Source organism: Bufo gargarizans, chromosome 6, assembly GCF_014858855.1.
Source record: "Bufo gargarizans isolate SCDJY-AF-19 chromosome 6, ASM1485885v1, whole genome shotgun sequence".
NCBI lineage: Eukaryota > Metazoa > Chordata > Amphibia > Anura > Bufonidae > Bufo > Bufo gargarizans.
The window spans coordinates 54243989-54264893 of NC_058085.1; the positions used below are offsets into that span (position 1 = coordinate 54243989).

At 44.7% G+C, this 20905-nt stretch overlaps 1 protein-coding gene across 5 annotated transcripts in view; it reads right to left on the reverse strand.

Moving 5' to 3' along the window:
• CCDC57 (coiled-coil domain containing 57) overlaps positions 1-20905 on the reverse strand; it is an 88020-nt gene that overhangs the window by 31682 nt on the left and 35433 nt on the right. For all 5 annotated transcript variants that reach the window (XM_044300025.1, XM_044300027.1, XM_044300024.1 and 2 more), the window contains 3 exons: positions 12448-12648; positions 7664-7822; positions 60-222 (listed from right to left, as the gene is read on the reverse strand). In XM_044300025.1, the coding sequence (XP_044155960.1) occupies positions 60-222; positions 7664-7822; positions 12448-12648 (523 nt within the window). The remainder of the gene's footprint in view (positions 1-59; positions 223-7663; positions 7823-12447; positions 12649-20905) is intronic.

Below are 20905 nucleotides of genomic sequence, written 5' to 3' on the forward strand. Positions count from 1 at the left end.
GCTACGAGAAAAGACATTAACCTTGCTCTATATGTAGCTTTAATTCTCCCGCGATGTACCTGTTCCTTGGCTTTACTGAGGTTTTCTATAAGCTCCTCGGATCTCTGGTACTGGGCTTTCTCTGCCATCTCACAGCGCTTCTGCCAGTCCAATTCAACCTGCACCCTGGCCTGCTCCAAAATCCTCTCACGCTCCAGTGAGCGTGCCAGCTGCTGCTGGTACCTGATGGGAAGTGGAAAAATTCAATCAGACCACAGACCTCCGCCAAGTTGATGACGCCTCTTATTTGGATGTATGGGGGGTAGATCCATGGGCGGTGAACCGCTTTGGTAGAATTTCTTTAATACACAACAGAAATCGGGAAGTTGGGTAATGGAGCAGGGAAGAGGTGGGTCCTTGTCATTGACCTGGGGGTTATCTGCTGCAACTTGCTTTATTTGGAGCACATAAGCCAAAACCAGTAACCTTTCGACATGGTGAGAGATCCTGCGTGCCGAAATGATAGCGCATTGGGATTATTTGCTCCATATACTTCATGTGGCAGTGCCCTAGACTCAGGTGGACCTCACTGAACAAGATGGCAAGCCACAAATTATCCTGGAAATAGCAGTTTGGTTTTAGACCTATATTACACTCTTACGGTTTTCTTGAGCCTAGCTTGGGTACCATGTTCTTATAGGAAGCCAGGTCTAAGTCTCTGCAGCTCCTTCTGCTTCTTCCTCAGATCATCAATGGGATGGAGCACTAGCTTGACGTCCATCAGGACATCTTATACTTGCAATTGTCTTCTTGTGTCCATCTGATGGCTTTCCTGGGATATTACTATTGATGAACTGTCAGAGCGGACTACAGGCAATGGACAGTGCAGACAAGTGACGCAACAACACCTAGGCTACGTTCACACGAAAAACACCCATGTGAATAGCGGCTGTCAAAAAACAGAACGTCCTATTTTTGGCCAGACGGACCCCACTAAAATCAATAGGGCTGTTTTTAGAAGACTGTTGGACAGGAGTGCACCCACCTAACGACCATTACAAAGAGGTACACTAAAGGAAAATTGCCTTTTAGGGGTTAAAATGAAAAAAATAATTACTAAAAACTCCCCTCTACTTGCACGCACAGAGGCAGTCACTCCTCTCGTGGTTCTGAAGGACCTGAGCTCCCAGCGTGATGATGTCTCACCCTGTCACCATCATCACTGGGAGTGCAGGTCTGTCAGCATCAAGAGAGAAGTGACTGCCTCTGTGTGTGGCGGTGGATGAGGGGAGTCCGTGTATATATATTTTTTTATTGGCATTAATATATATATATAAAAAAATAAATACACATTATTACTGCTGGGGGCCACTACGGGGGACATTATCACTGCTGAGGGCCACTATGGGGGACATTATCACTGCTGGGGGCCACTATGGGGGACATTATCACTGCTGGGGGCCACTATGGGGGACATTATCACTGCTGGGGGCCACTATGGGGGACATTATCACTGCTGGGGGCCAACTATGGGGGACATTATCACTGCTGGGGGCCACCATGGGGGACATTACGTATACTGCAGGGGTTGGAAATGAAATAAATAAGGCCAATGAAAATCATCAATTTTTATGGATACAAAATGGTCATTAAAAACAGCCAAAAGGCTGGAAAATGGATGCAAAAATGACAATGAAAAATTGACAGCGAGTCTGTTTTTCATGGCCATTTTCTTTCAGTCGTGTGACTGTAGCCTTAGGTAAAAGCACTGAGCTGCAGGCAACCAGACAAGTCTATGCTCAGGACACAGGCTTCCTCAGGTGTATTCATAGTACAATGGAGGGTTAATCAGATGGAAGAGGTGATGTCGGTGATAGGGCTCTTACTGTACATGACTGGATTCAACATAGGAAAACAGTGACATCCAAAAAACTGAAAAAAGGCATTGGGATCCAATAGAAGAAAATGGTTTAAAATCGGACCCCATTACTATACTTAAAACAATTAAACCACAAAAAAAGGAACAACACAAATCATCTGGGAAAATTATGTCAATACATATCCTATATCTAACAAAATGTATATACACCAATTCGATATATCAAAACAATCTGTCCAGATATCAAATCTTTCCAACTGGGAAAAAAAACCGAATAAAAAAAAAATTAAAGACTTAACCGAGCCAAATAACCAACACAAATGACACTCATTCCCCCATTTAGCTTCCCAATATCATTGACCCAACACACCCGTCTACAAATATTTAGGAATCAGACATTTTTCCCAAATCCAATTTAACGACCTAAATCTGCATTTACATTTTTCTTTACTCAAAATCCTAGAACGAAATGTATTTCTAACTTCTATATTAATAACATCGAAAATAAGCTAATGAATAAATATCTACTACGATTGGAAAGAGACCTAGGAACCACCTGTTCCTCTGAAAATTGGAGATCTGCGTTCAACTGGACTAATGAAATATCCAAAAGGGATGCACCAGTGTGAAAAATACTTCTGAGATGGCATCTAACACCGGTAGAACTAAACCACATTGACCCCAGCAACTCTGACCTATGCTGGAAAAATTGTGGAGCTCAAGGAACCTATCTACATCTATGGTGGTCCGGCCCAAGAATTCAAACATTTTGGAAAACTGTATTTGAAAAACTAAACAAGATGCTCCATATAAAGATTCAACCATCTCCAGAGTTTGCCTTATGTTTTCTACCAAATCAACCAGTGGGATCCCATATAATACTAGCCGCAAGAAGCCTCATAGCACAAAGTCCAGAAATCCCCACCATCTCAGAGGTATGGACATCGGTCTCACACGCATACAGCATGGAAATTACATTTACATCATATTCGATATCTTTGGGAAGAACGAAAAAATATTAGGCTTTATGGAACCCGAACTATTAAGTACCAGACCAAACTGATGTCCATCAGTATGTCCATTCCGGAGCCCCGCAAAGAAAAAAATAAATAAATAGAACATGTCCTATTCTTGTCCATTATTGTGGCATAAGGCTGTCATCCGATTTTTTATTTTGCGGATCCGCAAAGTGGTGGACACATAACTGTCGTGTGCATGTAGCCTTAGTCTGGAAAATTACCTGTTCTATGTAGATCATAAAAATATCTAATAACTAATCCTTAAATATGTAAGATAAATATATATGTGGGTGTGTGCACATAATGTGTATGCATGTACACTAATGTCTTTACAAATATATTGTGCTTATTATATATAGATATATACACTGCCCATCCCAAGATCTTTTGGCCAAGATCTTGCATTGATGATGGTAGAGTCTGACTGCTGCGCAAAGCCTTCTCCAGCACATCCCAAAGGTTCTCAATGGGGTTAAGGTCTGGACTCTGTGGTGGCCAATCCATGTGTGGAAATGATGTCTCATGCTCCCTGAACCAGTCTTTCACAATTTGAGCCCAATGAATCCTGGCATTGTCATCTTGGAATATGCCCGTGCCATCAGGGAAGAATAAATCCATTGATGGAATAACCTGGTCATTCATTATGTTCAGGTAGTCAGCTGACCTCATTCTTGGAGCACATACTGTTGCTGAACCTAGACCTGACCAACTGCAGCAACCCCAGATCATAGCACTGCCCCCACAGGCTTGTACAGTAGGCACTAGGCATGATGGGTGCATCACTTCATCTGCCTCTCCTCTTACCCTGATGCGCCCATTACTCTGGAACAGGGTAAATCTGGACTCATCAGACCACATGACCTTCTTCCATTGCTCCAGAGACCAATCTTTATGCTCCCTAGCAAATTGAAGCCTTTTTTTCTGGTTTGCCTCACTGATTAGTGGTTTTCTTACGGCTACACAGCTGTTCAGTCCCAATCCCTTGAGTTCCCTTCGCATTGTGTGTGTGGGAATGCTCTTACTTTCACTATTAAACATAGCCCTGAGTTCTACTGTTGTTTTTCTTTGATTTGATTTCACCAAATGTTTAAGTGATCGCCGATGACGATCATTCAGGATTTTTTCCCTGTCACATTTCTTCCTTGAATACGATGGGTCCCCACTATCCTTCCAGTTTTTAATAATGCGTTGGACAGTTCTTTACCCAATTTTAGTAGTTTCTGCATTTTCCTTAGATGTTTTCTCTGCTTGATGCATGCCAATGATTTGACCCTTCTCAAACAGACTAACATCTTTTCCACGACCACGAGATGTGTCTTTCGACATGGTTGTTTAGGAAATGAGAAGAAACTCATTGCACCACTTGGGGTTAAATAACTTGTTGCCATCTGAAAGATAATCGCCCATGCAATAATTATCCAATAGGAGGCTCATACCTATTTGCTTAGTTAAATCCAGGTGGCAACTTTTTTGGGGGGCAGGCAGTGTATATATGAATATATATATATGTAGATGTGTGTGTATACGGGCATGTGTACATGTATATATGTGGACAATCTAAGATGGATGTATGAATACACACGTGTGCGGATGTTGGTGCGTGTTTTTACACATATGCACATATATTCCAACTGTTATGTAGTTATGTTATTTAATGCCTGTGCACGTGTTTATATTCATATTTAAAATCAATGTTATTAACTATTCATTACCTCCTATCGGCATGTCCAACCTACCCCCCTATTAATTTTAATATCACTTGCGTTATTGATAACTTATATAATTATTTATAGTTAATGTATGTAGGACTTTTACGAGTGTGTATGTATATATGTGTATGTATATATGCACATATACACGTGTGTCTTTTTGTATGAATATACATGAATTAATAACAACTGAAAACCAGATCAATTATTCTCCACTCACTAATATTATATCAAACACTCTAACAAATAACGATAATACAAAGAAACTGTTGAATCAATTGTTGAATTAAACATATGACATGTAACCTTATAATATATCAAAAACCAATCAAAATTTACTGATTGAAAAGAAAACAGTGACATCTAGTGGCCACAATACAGAATGTACTAAATACTGGAAATAATCAAGAAGTATATGAGAATTATTCTTCACTTTAGCCTTCGTTCCATTGGGTTTTCATGGTTTCCCTCAAGCAGAATCGTGTAGTTCACCATGCCTGGCTGCCCAGTAAAAAAAAAAAAAATGGAAACCTGAAGGCTCCCATACAAGGTCTATATAGTATTGTAACATGCTAGGAGACCATGGCTATGTCTAGTACTAAAAGAGATATTGTGGAATATAGCATTCTTAGGATTGGTCATCAATATGTGATTGCTCGGGATCCATAACACTGCAGTGACTGACACAGCGCCATTCATGCTCTTGTGGCCGTGTTTGGTATTGCAGCTACATTAAATGGGGCTGAGCTGCAGTGCCAGACAAATGGACAAGAGTGACGCTGACATGGTCATAGATTCTCATTACATTCTGCTCAAACTGTACAAGCCCATTTTTCCAGCTCCCGGTGACCTTTTTTATGGGGGTCTTAACTCTAGTGGGCATGGCATTGCACAGGGACCACTGCCACAATACAGCAACTGCGAGGGGAGCGACCAAGCACCTCTGCTGAGAGCAAATAAGTAGATACGTTCAGGGTGGCCGCTGGGTGTTTGCAGGGCCGGATTAACGTAGGGGCTGATGGAGCTGCAGCTCCAGGCCCCTATTATAAAATAGGCCCATCCGCCAGCCAAAAGGCCGTCGGGAGCGGCCAGCACTAAAAGTCCTCTGTTAGTTTGTACACAGCGCAGCGTGCAGGAGGGATAACCGCGGGCGCACTGAGTTCATATCCGGCGGGCAGCGGCATTACAGGAACAGCACCAGCTGCTCTGACGTCCTGCCCCCGGATATACGTCACAGGATATCCGGCGGCAGGACGTCAGAGCAGCTGGTGCGGTTCCTGTAATGCCGGCCCGCCAGATATGAACTCAGTACGCCCGCGGTTATCCCTCCTGCACCACAGCAGTTTCGACCAGGCCAGCACACGGACGGTGACGGCCCACAGCGCTCGGCCACACGGAGACAGGCAGCAGCAGGAGCTTCTGGAGGCTGCAGGTATCAGACAAACTCATCTAGTTGGAAGGGTGGGCAATCATAGTGCTGTTATGATTTATGGACACAGCTCTCAGCATGCTTAGCCAGCCTTCTATCTGGCTTTGCATCTTGAGAGTCACAGTCCACAGGCTCAGAAACAGCCTGTGGACTGTGACTCTCAAGATGCAAAGCCAGATAGAAGGCTGGCTAAGCATGCTGAGAGCTGTGTCCATAAATCATAACAGCACTATGAAAATTACTGACTGGCTAAGCATGCTCAGTCTAAATAACATAACACATAAAGAAATTACTGTTTCTAGCTGCTAGTCCACAGCAGCTAGAAACAGTAATTTCTTTAAAGGGATTCTGTCACCAGGTTTCACCCCTCAGCTAAAAATATGCCGATGTTCAGGGCATCTTCACGATTCCTAATGTGTGCTTATAAATGTCATCTGTGGGCTTATTTAGCTAAAAAAAAAAACAGCTTTTACTAACCTGTCAGTCAAACAAATAAGGTGCCCAAGGGGATGTTGATGGATGCAAGGTGCCGTCTGCACCCGCCGCCGTTCGTGCCCAGCGCCGCCTTTCCGGACTTCTGCGCCGCCTCCTAATCCTCTGTGCCGCCTCTCGCCCTCCTTCTGCTGTAAGATTTTGCGCACAGGGCTCTGCCTGATGTGCCGTGCGGACTTCTCCATTTGGCTTCTTACAGCAAAGTGCTCATGTGCCGGCACTTCGCTCAAACCCTGTATGCGCAAGATCTTACAGCAGGAGGAGGGGGGAGGGAGGGCGAGAGGCGGCACAGAGGATTAGGAGGCGGCGCAGAAGTCTGGAAAGGCGGCGCTGGGCACGAACGGCGGCGGGTGCAGACGGCACCTTGCATCCATTAACATCCCCTTGGGCACCTTATTTGTTTGACTGACAGGATAGTAAAAGCTGTTTTTTAGCGAAATAAGCCCACAGATGACATTTATAAGCCCACATTAGGAATCGTGAAGACGCCTTGAACATCAGCATATTTTTAGCTGACAGGGGTGAAACCTGGTGACAGAATCCCTTTAATGTGTTATGTTATTTAGACACAGCTCTCAGCCTTCTATCTGACTGGCTAAGCATGCTGAGTGCTGTGTCCATAAATCATAACACAGCTCTATGAAAATTACTGTTTCTAGTTGCTGTTGTCCACAGTAGCTAGAAAACAGTAATCTTCATAGTCATGTTAAATGATCACTATAGTGTCAGGAAAACAAAGCGGTTTTCCTGACACTATAGTGCCCTGAGGTTGCCCCCACCCTCGGGGTCCCCCTCCATGTTGCCAAGATAGAAGCCAAATGAAGGGGTAGTTGCAGGAACAAAATACTTTAATGGTATCGATAAAATATATATGTAAATAAGACACTGAGTGCAGTTCCATAAAAAGGCCCAGCAAAATTCTCAGCACCAGGCCCATGATGCTCTTAATCCGGCCCTGGGTGTTTGGTATTGCGGAAACGGGGGTCATCATGCAGTGAGTAAAGACCCACCTGAGAGGACTTAGTGAAGTGGTAACGTGTACAATGAGCCTCATGTTCATTCCTGGACATGAGCTCCATGTCTTCTACAATTGTGAAGCAACTACCTCACGTGCTGCTACCCAAGATCCCAAATATCGTCTTCTGACATCACTCACCTCTCAATGTCTTTCTGGTATCTGGTGATCTCAGCTTTCATCTTCTGCTCCTCTTCTTGTAAGGCCTGAATCTGGAGGTCTTTCGTCACAGTTTCTTTAGATACCTGGGTAACGTACGAATCCCAGCCGTTCTTCAGCGTGGCTACTTCATCTTTCAACCTTCAAGAGAAATCAGATTAGTAACCTTTCCTAAACCCAGATGTAGATGGGCTTCATTTGTCCATAAACAGGAGACCTTTCTAGAGGGGTGAGGGCATAACTGTTAAGTATAAGAACCTAGGAAGCCCCTATCCACTCTCCGCATGGTCCGTTCACTCCAGGACACATCAGACCAAGTCGCAGGTCTAGCACGTGGAGGCCAACAGCTGAGGATGGCCTGCCATCACTTGTAGGCCATTGCTATATGGCAACTTGGCATGCTCATCCCACATGGTTAAAAACGAAGGGGAAAGGCAGTGGTTGGCAGAATGCAGAGCAGGGAGGACCCAACGAAGAAAATGAGGTATAGACTGGAATAATCACAATCTCCCATTTCTTAAACTCAATCCTAATAGTGATCATTTTGAAGGCCAGAAAATCATCATGACGACCCCAGCTTTCAGGTGTGATGTCATCCAGGAGGACAATTTCCATACATGAGCCCCACAATGACTAGCTGCCTCTCTTTTATTACATTCCCTGCTTCCCGTTTGTCTAGAAAAAGATATAACTAAGACCAAGTTGATGAGACAACCCCTTTCTTTCACAATATGGACCCTAGATCGATCTGAATGGCATCCACAGATAACGGTTGATTTTGCTGGGAAAGCGGCAGCCAGCCAAGCATCTCTCCTATAGCAGGAAATGTAGTATTATGTGGCGGCCATTCAGATGACTGGTTCTCCATGTAATAGAAGGAGAGCAGGAGTCAGCCACAACAGGAGCAGCTCTCTGTCCTGGATCACAAAGGGGGTCTGCCCTCTATGAGGTCCACATGTCCTAATAAGGCTACTTTCACACTAGCGTTCGGGCGGATCCGTTCTGAACGGATCCGCTCATAATAATGCAGACGGAGGCTCCGTTCAGAACGGATCCGTCTGCATTATATTAGCAAAAAAAAGCTAAGTGTGAAAATAGCCTGGGACGGATCCGTCCAGACTTTCAATGTAAAGTCAATGGGGGACGGATCCGCTTGAAGATTGAGCCACATTGTGGCATCTTCAAACGGATCCGTCCCCATTGACTTACATTGTAAGTCTGGACGGATCCGCACGCCTCCGCACGGCCAGGCGGACACCCGAACGCTGCAAGCAGCGTTCAGCTGTCCGCCTGTCCGTGCGGAGGCGAGCGGAGCGGAGGCTGAACGCCGCCAGACTGATGCAGTCTGAGCGGATCCGCTCCATTCAGACTGCATCAGGGCTGGACGGCTGCGTTCGGGTCCGCTCGTGAGCCCCTTCAAACGGAGCTCACGAGCGGACACCCGAACGCTAGTGTGAAAGCAGCCTAAAACACATGGACAGGGGCTGCCTTCATGAAACTGGACGAAGGGGACCAAAACCTGTCTAATTTCAAACACAAATTTACAGTTCACACTATAAAGCTGTAATTTACGGAAAAATTTAGTAATTTTGTACATACAGTTCTTGTCTTAAATTGCACTTTGTTCACGAGTTCAGCCTCCAGAGCTGCATTCACAGTTCTTCTGGATGCTAATGGAAACAGTCAACCTGATACATTTTTCCTGCTCTGTGCACTTCTCGGTATAAAGACGTCACTTTTTAGAATATCTATGAACATAGCCAGTTTTCGGTAGACATTTAGCCAGAGAGGAATGCTGGGAGATTTCATCTCTGAAGCCTGTGATTATGAGAAAGGCTCTAATTAACTTAAAGCGGCTGACTTTATTTATATGTTAGAAAAGGCAGGGAAGCTATTCTAAAAAAAAAATGTTATATTAAAGGGGCACTCACACAATCCTATGTATTTAAAATACGGATGATGTCCATGTTGCAGCCCCATTGACTTGAATGGGTCCGCATTTTGCAGTCAAGTATATACAGATGATCTGTGTGCGTTGCACATCCGTATGTTGATTCTGCAAATAATTTAACATGTTCTATGAAAATGTGGACCACGGACCCATTAAAGTCAATGGGTCTGCAAAAAATGCTGATGCAGGACGGACATAATCTGTATTTTGTTGATCAGTGTTTTTTGGACCGCAAAATAGATACGGTCCTGTGAATGTACCCTTACTGTCCCAAACCCTCTTCAATCCAACGCCACCACACCAATCCTCCCTGCCATTGCAGTGACGATGTCATACCGCCCGTATATTGTACGTGACCACTGCAGCCAATCACTGGCCAGTGACTGGCTGAGGCTACTTTCACACTTGCGGCAGGACGGATCCGACAGGCTGTTCACCATGTCGGACCCATCCTTCCGCTATTTTGCTGTGCATCCGCTCCATCCCCATTGACTATAATGGGGACGGGGGCGGAGCTCCGGCGCAGCACAGCAGTGCACGGCGAAAGGCCGTCGGACTAGAAGTCCTACATGTCTGACTTTTTAGTCCGGCGGCCTCTCACCGCAAACTGCCGTGCTGCTCCGCCCCGTCCCCATTATAGTCAATGGGGATGGCGCGGCGGTCCGGCGAAATAGCGGAAGGATGGATCCGACAGGGTCCTGCCGCAAGTGTGAAAGTACCCTGAAGTGGTCACGTGTGGTATACAGGCGCATCACATGCAGTATACAGGCGCATCACACGCTGTATACAGGCGCATCACACGCTGTATACAGGCGCATCACACGCTGTATACAGGCGCATCACACGCTGTATACAGGCGCATCACACGCTGTATACAGGCGCATCACACGCTGTATACAGGCGCATCACACGCTGTATACAGGCGCATCACACGCGGTATACAGGCGCATCACACGCGGTATACAGGCGCATCACACGCGGTATACAGGCGCATCACACGCGGTATACAGGCGCATCACACGCGGTATACAGGCGCATCACACGCGGTATACAGGCGCATCACACGCGGTATACAGGCGCATCACACGCGGTATACAGGCGCATCACACGCGGTATACAGGCGCATCACACGCGGTATACAGGCGCATCACACGCGGTATACAGGCGCATCACATGCCTCTCACCGCGAACTGCCGTGCTGCGCTGGAGCTCCGCCCTGTCCCCATTATAGTCAATGGGGATGGAGCGGCGGGCCGTCGAAATAGCGGAAGGATGGATCCGACAGGGTGAACAGCTTGTCGGATCCGTCCTGCCGCAAGTGTGAAAGTACCCTGAAGTGGTCACATGCGGTATACAGGCCCATCACATGCGGTATACAGGCCCATCACATGCGGTATACAGGCCCATCACATGCGGTATACAGGCCCATCACATGCGGTATACAGGCCCATCACATGCGGTATACAGGCCCATCACATGCTGTATTTCGCTTCTGCAGTCATAAAAACAAAGCCCAGTGAGGAGGGTCGATCAGCGGAACTGGAACAGAAAGAGGTTGGTATAATGAAGTATTTTATTTTTTATTTTTTTTACTATTCTAATAGGTTTCCTGCATTTTTTTTAAGAAGTACAACTTGAAAAATACCATGCAGGAGACGAGCCCATAGGCTTTCGATTGAGTCCGCTGGCTTCAGCCTCCTGCGGTGAGGAGGAGGTGTGCTATGTGAGCTGTTCACTCTCTGGTTCTAGGGATTGGTGGGGATCCGCTCAGACCCCCACAGATCATCAATTTGGATATGTCACTGTATATATGTAAACTGTACAATGGAGTGCAATAGTGGACCACGAATGAAAACTGCAGAAAACTCAGCCCTCCCAGGACCTGATCCGTATAATGTAGTAAGTTCACGGGGTAACCGGCCTCTCGGAAGTGGTCACTTTAGGACATTGGCCCCTGCATATCAGGAATAACTTGGACATGGAGTAAAAATTCCTTCCATTACTAAGACAGAATAAACAGGAGATGAGGATAGAGCTAGAAATCAACGATGCCCTGATACCAGTGATTTATAGGGTGCAGGACACGTTCCAGGAGCTTATCTGAGGGGCTTCTGGAAATGCAGAATCCGACTCATCAGCTGCTGGGACGCGGATCTGTGAATAAAGCAATGACCAAGAGGCTGGACTCTAGGAAACTTTACATCGTACTCTCCATTCCCCAGCATAGAGGCTGGATATTCCTACATAAACTCTCCAGGGCAGAAATCCCTGCTGTCCATATAGAAACTCTGGGGGACATTTATTAAGACCGGCGTTTTAGACGCTGGTCTTAATAAAACCCCATAGCTGGCGGTGGGTCCGCCGAAGTCATGAAGAGGCGCCGGCTCCCTTTCCCAGCACAGATGAATCGCATGTTTCTGCAGCCGCCAACAGGTGCGTATGTGGACGCAAGATCCATTCACTTGAATAGGGTCCGCAATCTGCACCAAAAGAACTAGTGCATGGGCACAGACACAAAACCCGCGGATCCGAATGGGTCTGCAGGTGCCCATATATTGTGGACCCGCTGTTTGCAGGCCGCAATATGGACACAAGTTCCACACATTTGTGTGAGTGAGCCCTTACTACGGGGCCCTATGAGATCCGTGTATGCCTCTGACAACACCTCTTGTCCATGCAGAGAAGCTGCCCGATCCAGATACATTTGACGTCTATGCCGACACTGCTTCCAGAACAGAATGGTCTCCTAAAAGCGTGCCTATGGAAAACCACATGTCAGAAAGGCAGCCGTGAACGCAGATCCATATGTACTCACTTCTCAATGGCGCAGTCTTTTTCCGCCAGCGTTGCTTGCTGGCTGCACTGAGCTCTATGCCGCTCCACCTCTATGGTTTCCACGCACACCCGCAGCTCCGTCATCTGCTGCTCCAGCTGCTGTACCCGGTCAGCGTGCGCTTCCTTCATAGATCCCAGCGCCGACTCCTTCTCGCGAGCCAGCCGGTCTAGCTGCACATGTCTGCAAGGTAAGAGCCTCCTCGGTCAATACTCCTTTACCATTTTACTAAATCCATTCCTAAAACAGTATTGCTCCTACTCCCCAAACCCCGTACAGGCCGCCATCTTTTTATAGGGGGTTTTATGGTGGTGGCCGGGGGTGGGTGTTCATTTTAGTAAATACTTCTATTCTCCATGGAATAACAATTCTGGAGCAGATTTTCAGCATTGAGCCATTTCTCTGTTATTCCGCCTATAAAATTACCAATAAATTGACAACTGGGGGCGGCCATTCCCCTTGTCAAAGGGTAAATCCCTACACAACCTGATCTGATCACCACGGCCTGGACAGCGTGGAAGTTTAGCGGCACACCCCCAACTGGTAACACCCAGCTGTCCATTTATAAACTTCCAGAAGGAGTAACAGAGTACGAAACAGACTTCTAGGAAAAGATGCCCCAGGATTATCAGATATCGGGGAATAGAAGTAATGACTTGTCAGGAGTGGCGACAGCTGCTCCAACTTAATACATTCTAATAGTATAGCTGTCTCCAGCTTCATCATAGAGGTGTTACCGGTCATTGTAATCCTGCCTGTGATGACAATAATGACTGCTGAAAACTGATCTCTACCGAACAGGAAATATCAGCGTATTATGAGGCTCTTGGTGAAAGCTGCAATTTTCTGGATTAAAAGGTCTGTGCCAAGCATTAAAGTTATCCTGTGGATAGGGGATAATGGATTGGTGGGGGTCTGATCACTGGGACCCCTCTCGATCCCCAGAAGAGGGTCCCATGGAGAGAAAAGCCGAGCATGCACCCTGATGATGCTCCATTCATTCTCTATAGGACCGCCAGAAATAGCCGCGATCCCCGACAGTCCTACAGAGAATGAATGGAGCGGCAGGGAAGAAGAGCCTTGCTTTCTATATAGTGGGGGCAGCTGTAACAGGCATGGTACGGATCTACTGATGTAATTCAGTCTATTGTCACAGAGGATGCGTTCTGCAATGTAAGTGCAGGAAGTGCGCGGACGGAAGCGTCTTATCTTCAGTGTTATATATAGGACAAGATGAAACGCCATTTTAATAAAGTGCCATCAACTTTCCACCTTGCGGTTGGTGATCTAGTGATGAATGAAAAGCCCCGCTCGCCCTCCACACTGTTGTCTGCAGCAGGATACGTTTATGGCCGAGACGCAGTAAATGCTCTGCTACATGTCTCCAGGTTGCAGAAAAGTGAAAAAAAAACAAACAAAAAAAACGTGCAACTTGTATGCACGACTATTGTAGAGCTGTGATTTTGCTGTGAAAACGCAGCCAGGTCGCAATCAAGTAGAATGTAGTGCTCAACTTCCGTTGCAGTGCTGGATTTTTTTGCAATTCAGGGGTCACAGTTGCGGCACACGTGCGTATTGTGCTGTGACCTTATTCATTTCTATGATAGCACCACTGCAGTGTGATCCCACCGCACTCCTTGGGTGAAACAGCTGATCGCCATGTAGCCAAACCCTAAAGGCACACGACCGTATGCCCTCCGAGATGTACGGTCCGTGAGCGGAATTGATCGTGCGCACGGGAGTACACAGCATCATAGATTACAATGATGGGGCATATGATCTTATGAGTGCGGGACAATAGCCCCGCGGGCGGCCCGACGAGCACCATATCATTGTAATCTATGATGCTGTGTACTCCCGTGCACACGATCAATGCCACTCATGTCTCGGAGGGCATACGGTCGTGTGCAAGGGCCCTAAAAGCAAGAGGATTATCACTAATTGCAGAGCTGCACCTGTACTGGCCATGGCTCCAGGTATAGGTGCAGCCCTCATTCTCTTATCCCATTATTAACACTTACCTTCCCCCATCTGCACATGTAATTAATTGCCCTGTGACTTTTTGTAGTGCGACTGATTGATTTTAACTATTGTACTACAGCTAGAGCCCAGGCCTTAGTTCTGGAATGTATTGGATAACACTGACATAATGCTGTCAGTGTAAACCCAATACATTCCAGACCTCTAAGGCCCCTTTCACACGGGCGAGTATTCCACGCAGGTGCAATGCGTGATGTGAACGCATTGCACTCGCACTGAATCCTGACCCATTCGCTTCTATGGGGCTGTGCACACGAGCGGTGATTTTCGCGCATCACTTGTGCGTTGAGTGAAAATCGCAGCATGCTCTATATTCTGCGTTTTTCACGCAACGCAGGCCCCATAGAAGTGAATGGGGCTGCGTGAAAATCGCAAGCATCCGCAAGCAAGTGCGGATGCGGTGCGATTTTCACTCATGGTTGCTAGGTGACGATCGGGTTGGGGACCCGATCTGTATTATTTTCCCTTATAACATGGTTATAAGGGAAAATAATAGCATTCTGAATACAGAATACAAAGGAAAATAGTGATGGAGGGGTTAAAAAAATAAAAATAATTTAACTCACCGAGTCCACTTGATCGCGTAGTTGCGGATCTCTGTCTTCTGTAATGTTGAGCTGCCGGCTAAGGACCTGTGGTGACGTCACATCACATGATCCAATGACATGGTCCCTCACCATGGTGATGAACCATGTGATTGGACCATGTGATGAGCACAGTGACGTCATCAAAGGTCCTATTCCTGTGCACAGCAAAGAAGAAGACAGAAGAGAAGCCGGGCTGCGCAATCAAGTGGATTAAGGGGAGTTAAATTATTATTTATTTATTTTTAACCCCTCCAGCCTTATTGTACTATGCATTCTGTATTAAGAATGCTATTATTTTCCCTTATAACCATGTTATAAGGAAAATAATACAATCTACAGAACTCCTAACCCAAACCCGAACTTCTGTGAAGAAGTCTAGGTTTGGGTACCAAACATGCCGATTTTTCTCACGCGCGTGCAAAACACATTACAATGTTTTTCACTCGCGCTGAAAAATCGCACATTTTCCTGCAACGCACCCACATCTTATCCGGGCAAAAAACATGACATGATCCTTACCATTCATTTTTTTTTTCCATTTTATTCAGGTCATTTTAATTTTTTTTTCCTTTACAGTTCTTAGGTTTACTGGTAGAAGATTGGCGGTTGATGGGGTTGGATTCCTAAATATGTAATATATTCGGAGTTCCATAAAGTGAGGCCTGAATCTTTCAGGCTAAGATTAAGGGCTTGTATTTTTGAACAACTGAGATTTACGTGGTTAAACTATCCCAACAAACACTGGATCTCTATTGAGAACTACCTAATGGGTGTGACTGACCCTCAGGTATTCTTCTACTCCAGATCCCTACAGTAACGTGTCCCTCTGTTAACAGGACTCTAAGGCCCCTTTTACACGGGCGAGTTTTCCGTGCGGGTGCGATGCGTGCGGTGAACGTATTGCACCCGCACTGAATCCTGACCCACTCATTTCTATGGGGCTGTGCACATGAGCGGTGATTTTCACGCATGACTTGTGCGTTGAGTGAAAATCGCAGCATGCTCTATATTGTCCGATTTTCACGCGACGCAGGCCCCATAGAAGTGAATGGGAAGCGTGAAAATCGCATAGCATCCGCAAGCAAGTACGGATGCGGTGCGATTTTCACGCACGGTTGCTAGGAGACGATCGGGATGGAGACCCGATCATTATTATTTTCCCTTATAACATGGTTATAAGGGAAAATAATAGCATTCTGAATACAGAATGCATAGTAAAACAGCGCTAGAAGGGTTAAAAAACAAAACAAAAAAAAAAACAAACAAAAAAAACATTTTTTAACTCACCTTAGTCCACTTGATCGCGAAGCCGGCATCTCCTTGTGTCTCCTCTGCGCTGAACAGGACCTGGGGTGAGCTGCTGCTTTAAATACCAGTTAAGGACCTTTGATGACGTCACTCCGGTCATCACATGGTCTTTTACCATGGTGAATCACCATGGTAAAAGATCATGTGACGTACCATGTGATGACCGGAGTGACGTCATCAAAGGTCCTTAACCGGTATTTAAAGCAGCAGCTCACCCCAGGTCCTGTTCAGCGCAGAGGAGACACAAGGAGATGCTGGCTTCGCAAATCAAGTGGACTAAGGTGAGTTAAAAAAAATTTAACCCCTCTAGCGCTGTGTTACTATGCATTCTGTATTCAGAATGCTATTATTTTCCCTTATAACCATGTTATAAGGGAAAATAATACAATCTTCAGAACATCAATCCCAAGCCCGAACTTCTGTGAAGAAGTTCGGGTTTGGATACCAAACATGCGCGATTTTTCTCACACGAGTGCAAAACGCATTACAATTAGTGTTGAGCGAACTTCTGTTTTAAGTTCGGCGTCTAAAGTTCGGCTTCCGGTTAGCGGAGAATCCCGACATGGATTCCGAATACCGTTGTGGTCCGTGGTAGCGGAATCAATAATGGCCGATTATTGATTCCGCTACCACGGACCACAACGGAATTCGGAATCCATATCCGGTTCCAGATCGGGATTCTCCGCTAACTGGAAGCCGAACTTTAGACGCCGAACTTAAAACAGAAGTTCGCTCAACACTAATTACAATGTTTTGCACTCGCGCGGAAAAATCGCGCATTTTCCCGCAACGCACCCGGCTCTTATCCGGGCAAAAAAAATTACGCCCGTGTGAAAGAGGCCTAAGGATCATGCGAGATCAGATTGATGTTTGGAAAAAAAAAAAAGTAACAATGCATAATCTTGTATGCAATAGTTTATGGAGCACGTATGGTGGGAATGCGGGGAAATCAAACCGGTTTGGAACTCATTTAATACAATTTTAACCCAAATTTTCTCCCATTTAATTTGGTCAATTATATTGTAATGTTTCTTCTTTCCTCGTGTCCCTGTTAACGGGGTTATAAGGATCATGCAAGATCAGATTGATGTTTGGAAAAAAAAGTAACACAATGCATAATCTTGTATGTAATAGTTTATTTACAGAAGGTATTATACTCCTCATAGATTATCTAAAATGTACCCTTCATCTTCCCATGTCTGCTGGAGATGTTCATCAGCAGAAGCGGATATGGAGCACGTATGGTGGGAATGCGGGGAAATCAAACCGGTTTGGAACTCAATAACATTTTAACCCAAATATGCAAAACTCCCATTTCCCTATCAATGGCGCAAAGCCTACTTTCTATTAATTTGGATTCCTTCCCAGAATCTTTCCGAACAGTTATCATTCATATGATTATAGCAACCAGAATGAAAATTGCCCACTACTGGAAAAACTCAAACCCTCCTCCGTTAATGGAAATAGTGATCTCTTAACGACAACTGTCTCTATGAGATGATTAACGCCTCAGTCTCCAATAAATTAGCCAGGTTTAAAGGGAACCTGTCACCAGTTTTATGGTGTCCTAACTAAGGGCAACATAAATAAGTGACTGATTCTCTTACCCTGGGTTCAGACCTGAGCGTTTTACAGCGCGTTCCTACGCGCTGTAGAACGCTCAACAAGGAGAAACCAATGATTCCCTATGGGAATGGTTCACACCTGGGCGTTTTACAGCGCGTACAATCGCGCTGTAAAACGCCCGACGCTCAAAAAAGTACATGCGCGACTTTGGGGCGTTTTGACGCGCGTTTGTGGCCATAGGACACTGTAGTCAATCACACAAACGCGCGTCAAACGCGCGTTTACTATTACAAAAAACGCGCATAAAAATGCGCGACAAAAACGCGCGTAAAACGCGCGTTTGCGCAACGCTCAGGTGTGAACCCAGCCTTAGCAAAATGCTGGCTCACTTTCTTTAATTGACCCAGTCAATCTGCCAACATCTTGTATTGAAAAGCTCCAGCTGATAATAATGAGTCATGAATATTCATGAGCTCCTGACTCTCCCCGCCAACCTGCTACTGAATGACAGTTATTTTCCATATGAATCAGCAGCAGGTGGGCAGCGGAGTGGCCATAGCTCTGAATTAAATATACGCTGGACTCAATGACATCACGCTGGACTCAAATCAGCTCATTAGCATGCGGCATCTTTGTGTGTATATTATGAGGTAACCATCTGTCCCACCAGTAAGTGAATACATCTAAGGTACTTTTTAGTAGTTAATGATTGTATTTAATTAGTTAGATTATAATCAAATATCCACATGACAGGTTCCCTTTAAGGTTAAGTGGCATAACTGGCTTCACTCTCAGTTCAACAAAGTTTCACTATTTTCGTGATGTAATGTCGAGCAGACTGTTCCTTGTCACCTTCTTACTTTTATCCCCTTTTCTCTCTTTATTATTTAATTTTGTCAATTTAATTATATTGTAATGTTTCTTTTTTCCTTGTGTCCCTCTATTAACGGGACTATAAGGATCATGCAAGATCAGATTGATGTTTGGAAAAAAAAGTAACACAATGCATAACCTTGTATGTAATAGTTTATTTTATTATTGAAAACAATAAAACATATTGGTTTAACCCCTTAGGGACACAGCCTTTTTACACCTTAGGACCAGGCCATTTTTTGAAAATCTGACCAGTGTCACTTTAAGTGCTGATAACTTTAAAACGCTTTGACTTATCCAGGCCATTCTGAGATTGTTTTTTCGTCACATATTGTACTTCATGACACTGGTAAAATAAAGTTAAAAAAAATATTTTTTTTTTGCATAAAAAAAGTCAAATTTACCAAAAATTGGGAAAAATTAGCAAATTTCAAAGTTTCAGTTTCTCTACTTCTGTAATACATAGTAATACCCCCAAAAATTGTGATGACTTAACATTCCCCATATGTCTACTTCATGTTTGAATTATTTTGGGAATGATATATTTTATTTTTTGGGGATGTTACAAGGCTTAGAAGTTTAGAAGCAAATCTTGAAATTTTTCAGAAATTTACAAAAACCCAATTTTTAGGGACAACTACAGCTCTGAAGTCACTTTGCGAGGCTTACATAATAGAAACCACCCAAAAATGACCCCATTCTATAAACTACACCCCTCAAGGTATTCAAAACTGATTTTACAAACTTTGTTAACCCTTTAGGTGTTGCACAAGAGTTATTGGCAAATGGGGATGAAATTTGAGAATTTCATTTTATTGCCTAATTTTCCATTTTAACCCATTTTTTCCACTAACAAAGCAAGGGTTAACAGCCAAACAAGACTGTATCTTTATTGCCCTGACTCTGCCGTTTACAGAAACACCCCATATGTGGCCGTAAACTACTGTACGGCCACACAGCGGGGCGTAGAGTGAAAGGTGCGCCGTATGGTTTTTGGAAGGCATGTTTTGCTGGACAGTTTTTTTGACACCATGTCCCATTTGAAGCCCCCTGATGCACCCCTAGAGTAGAAACTCCATAAAAGTGACCCCATCTAAGAAACTACACCCCTCAAGGTATTCAAAACTGATTTTACAAACTTTGTTAACCCTTTAGGTGTTGCACAAGATTTAATAGAAAATAGAGATACAATTTCAAAATTTCACTTTTTTGGCAGATTTTCCATTTTAATATTTTTTTTCCAGTTACAAAGCAAGGGTTAACAGCCAAACAAAACTCATTATTTCTGGCCCTGATTCTGTAGTTTACAGAAACACCTCATATGTGGTCGTAAACCGCTGTACGGTCACACGGCAGGGCGCAGAAGGAAAGGAGTGCCATACGGTTTTTGGAAGGCAGATTTTGCTGGACTGGTTTTTTTGACACCATGTCCCATTTGAAGCCCCCCTGATGCACCCCTAGAGTAGAAACTCCATAAAAGTGACCCCATCTAAGAAACTACACCCCTCAAGGTATTCAAAACTGATTTTACAAACTTTGTTAACCCTTTAGGTGTTGCACAAGATTTAATAGAAAATAGAGATACAATTTCAAAATTTCACTTTTTTGGCAGATTTTCCATTTTAATATTTTTTTTCCAGTTACAAAGCAAGGGTTAACAGCCAAACAAAACTCATTATTTCTGGCCCTGATTCTGTAGTTTACAGAAACACCTCATATGTGGTCGTAAACCGCTGTACGGTCACACGGCAGGGCGCAGAAGGAAAGGAATGCCATACGGTTTTTGGAAGGCAGATTTTGCTGGACTGGTTTTTTTGACACCATGTCCCATTTGAAGCCCCCCTGATGCACCCCTAGAGTAGAAACTCCAAAAAAGTGACCCCATTTTAGAAACTACGGGATAGGGTGGCAGTTTTGTTGGTACAAGTTTAGGGTACATATGATTTTTGGTTGCTCTATATTACACTTTTTGTGCGGCAAGGTAACAAGAAATTGCTTTTTTGGCACCGTTTTTTTTTATTTTATTTACACCATTCATCTGACAGGTTAGAGCATGTGGTAATTTT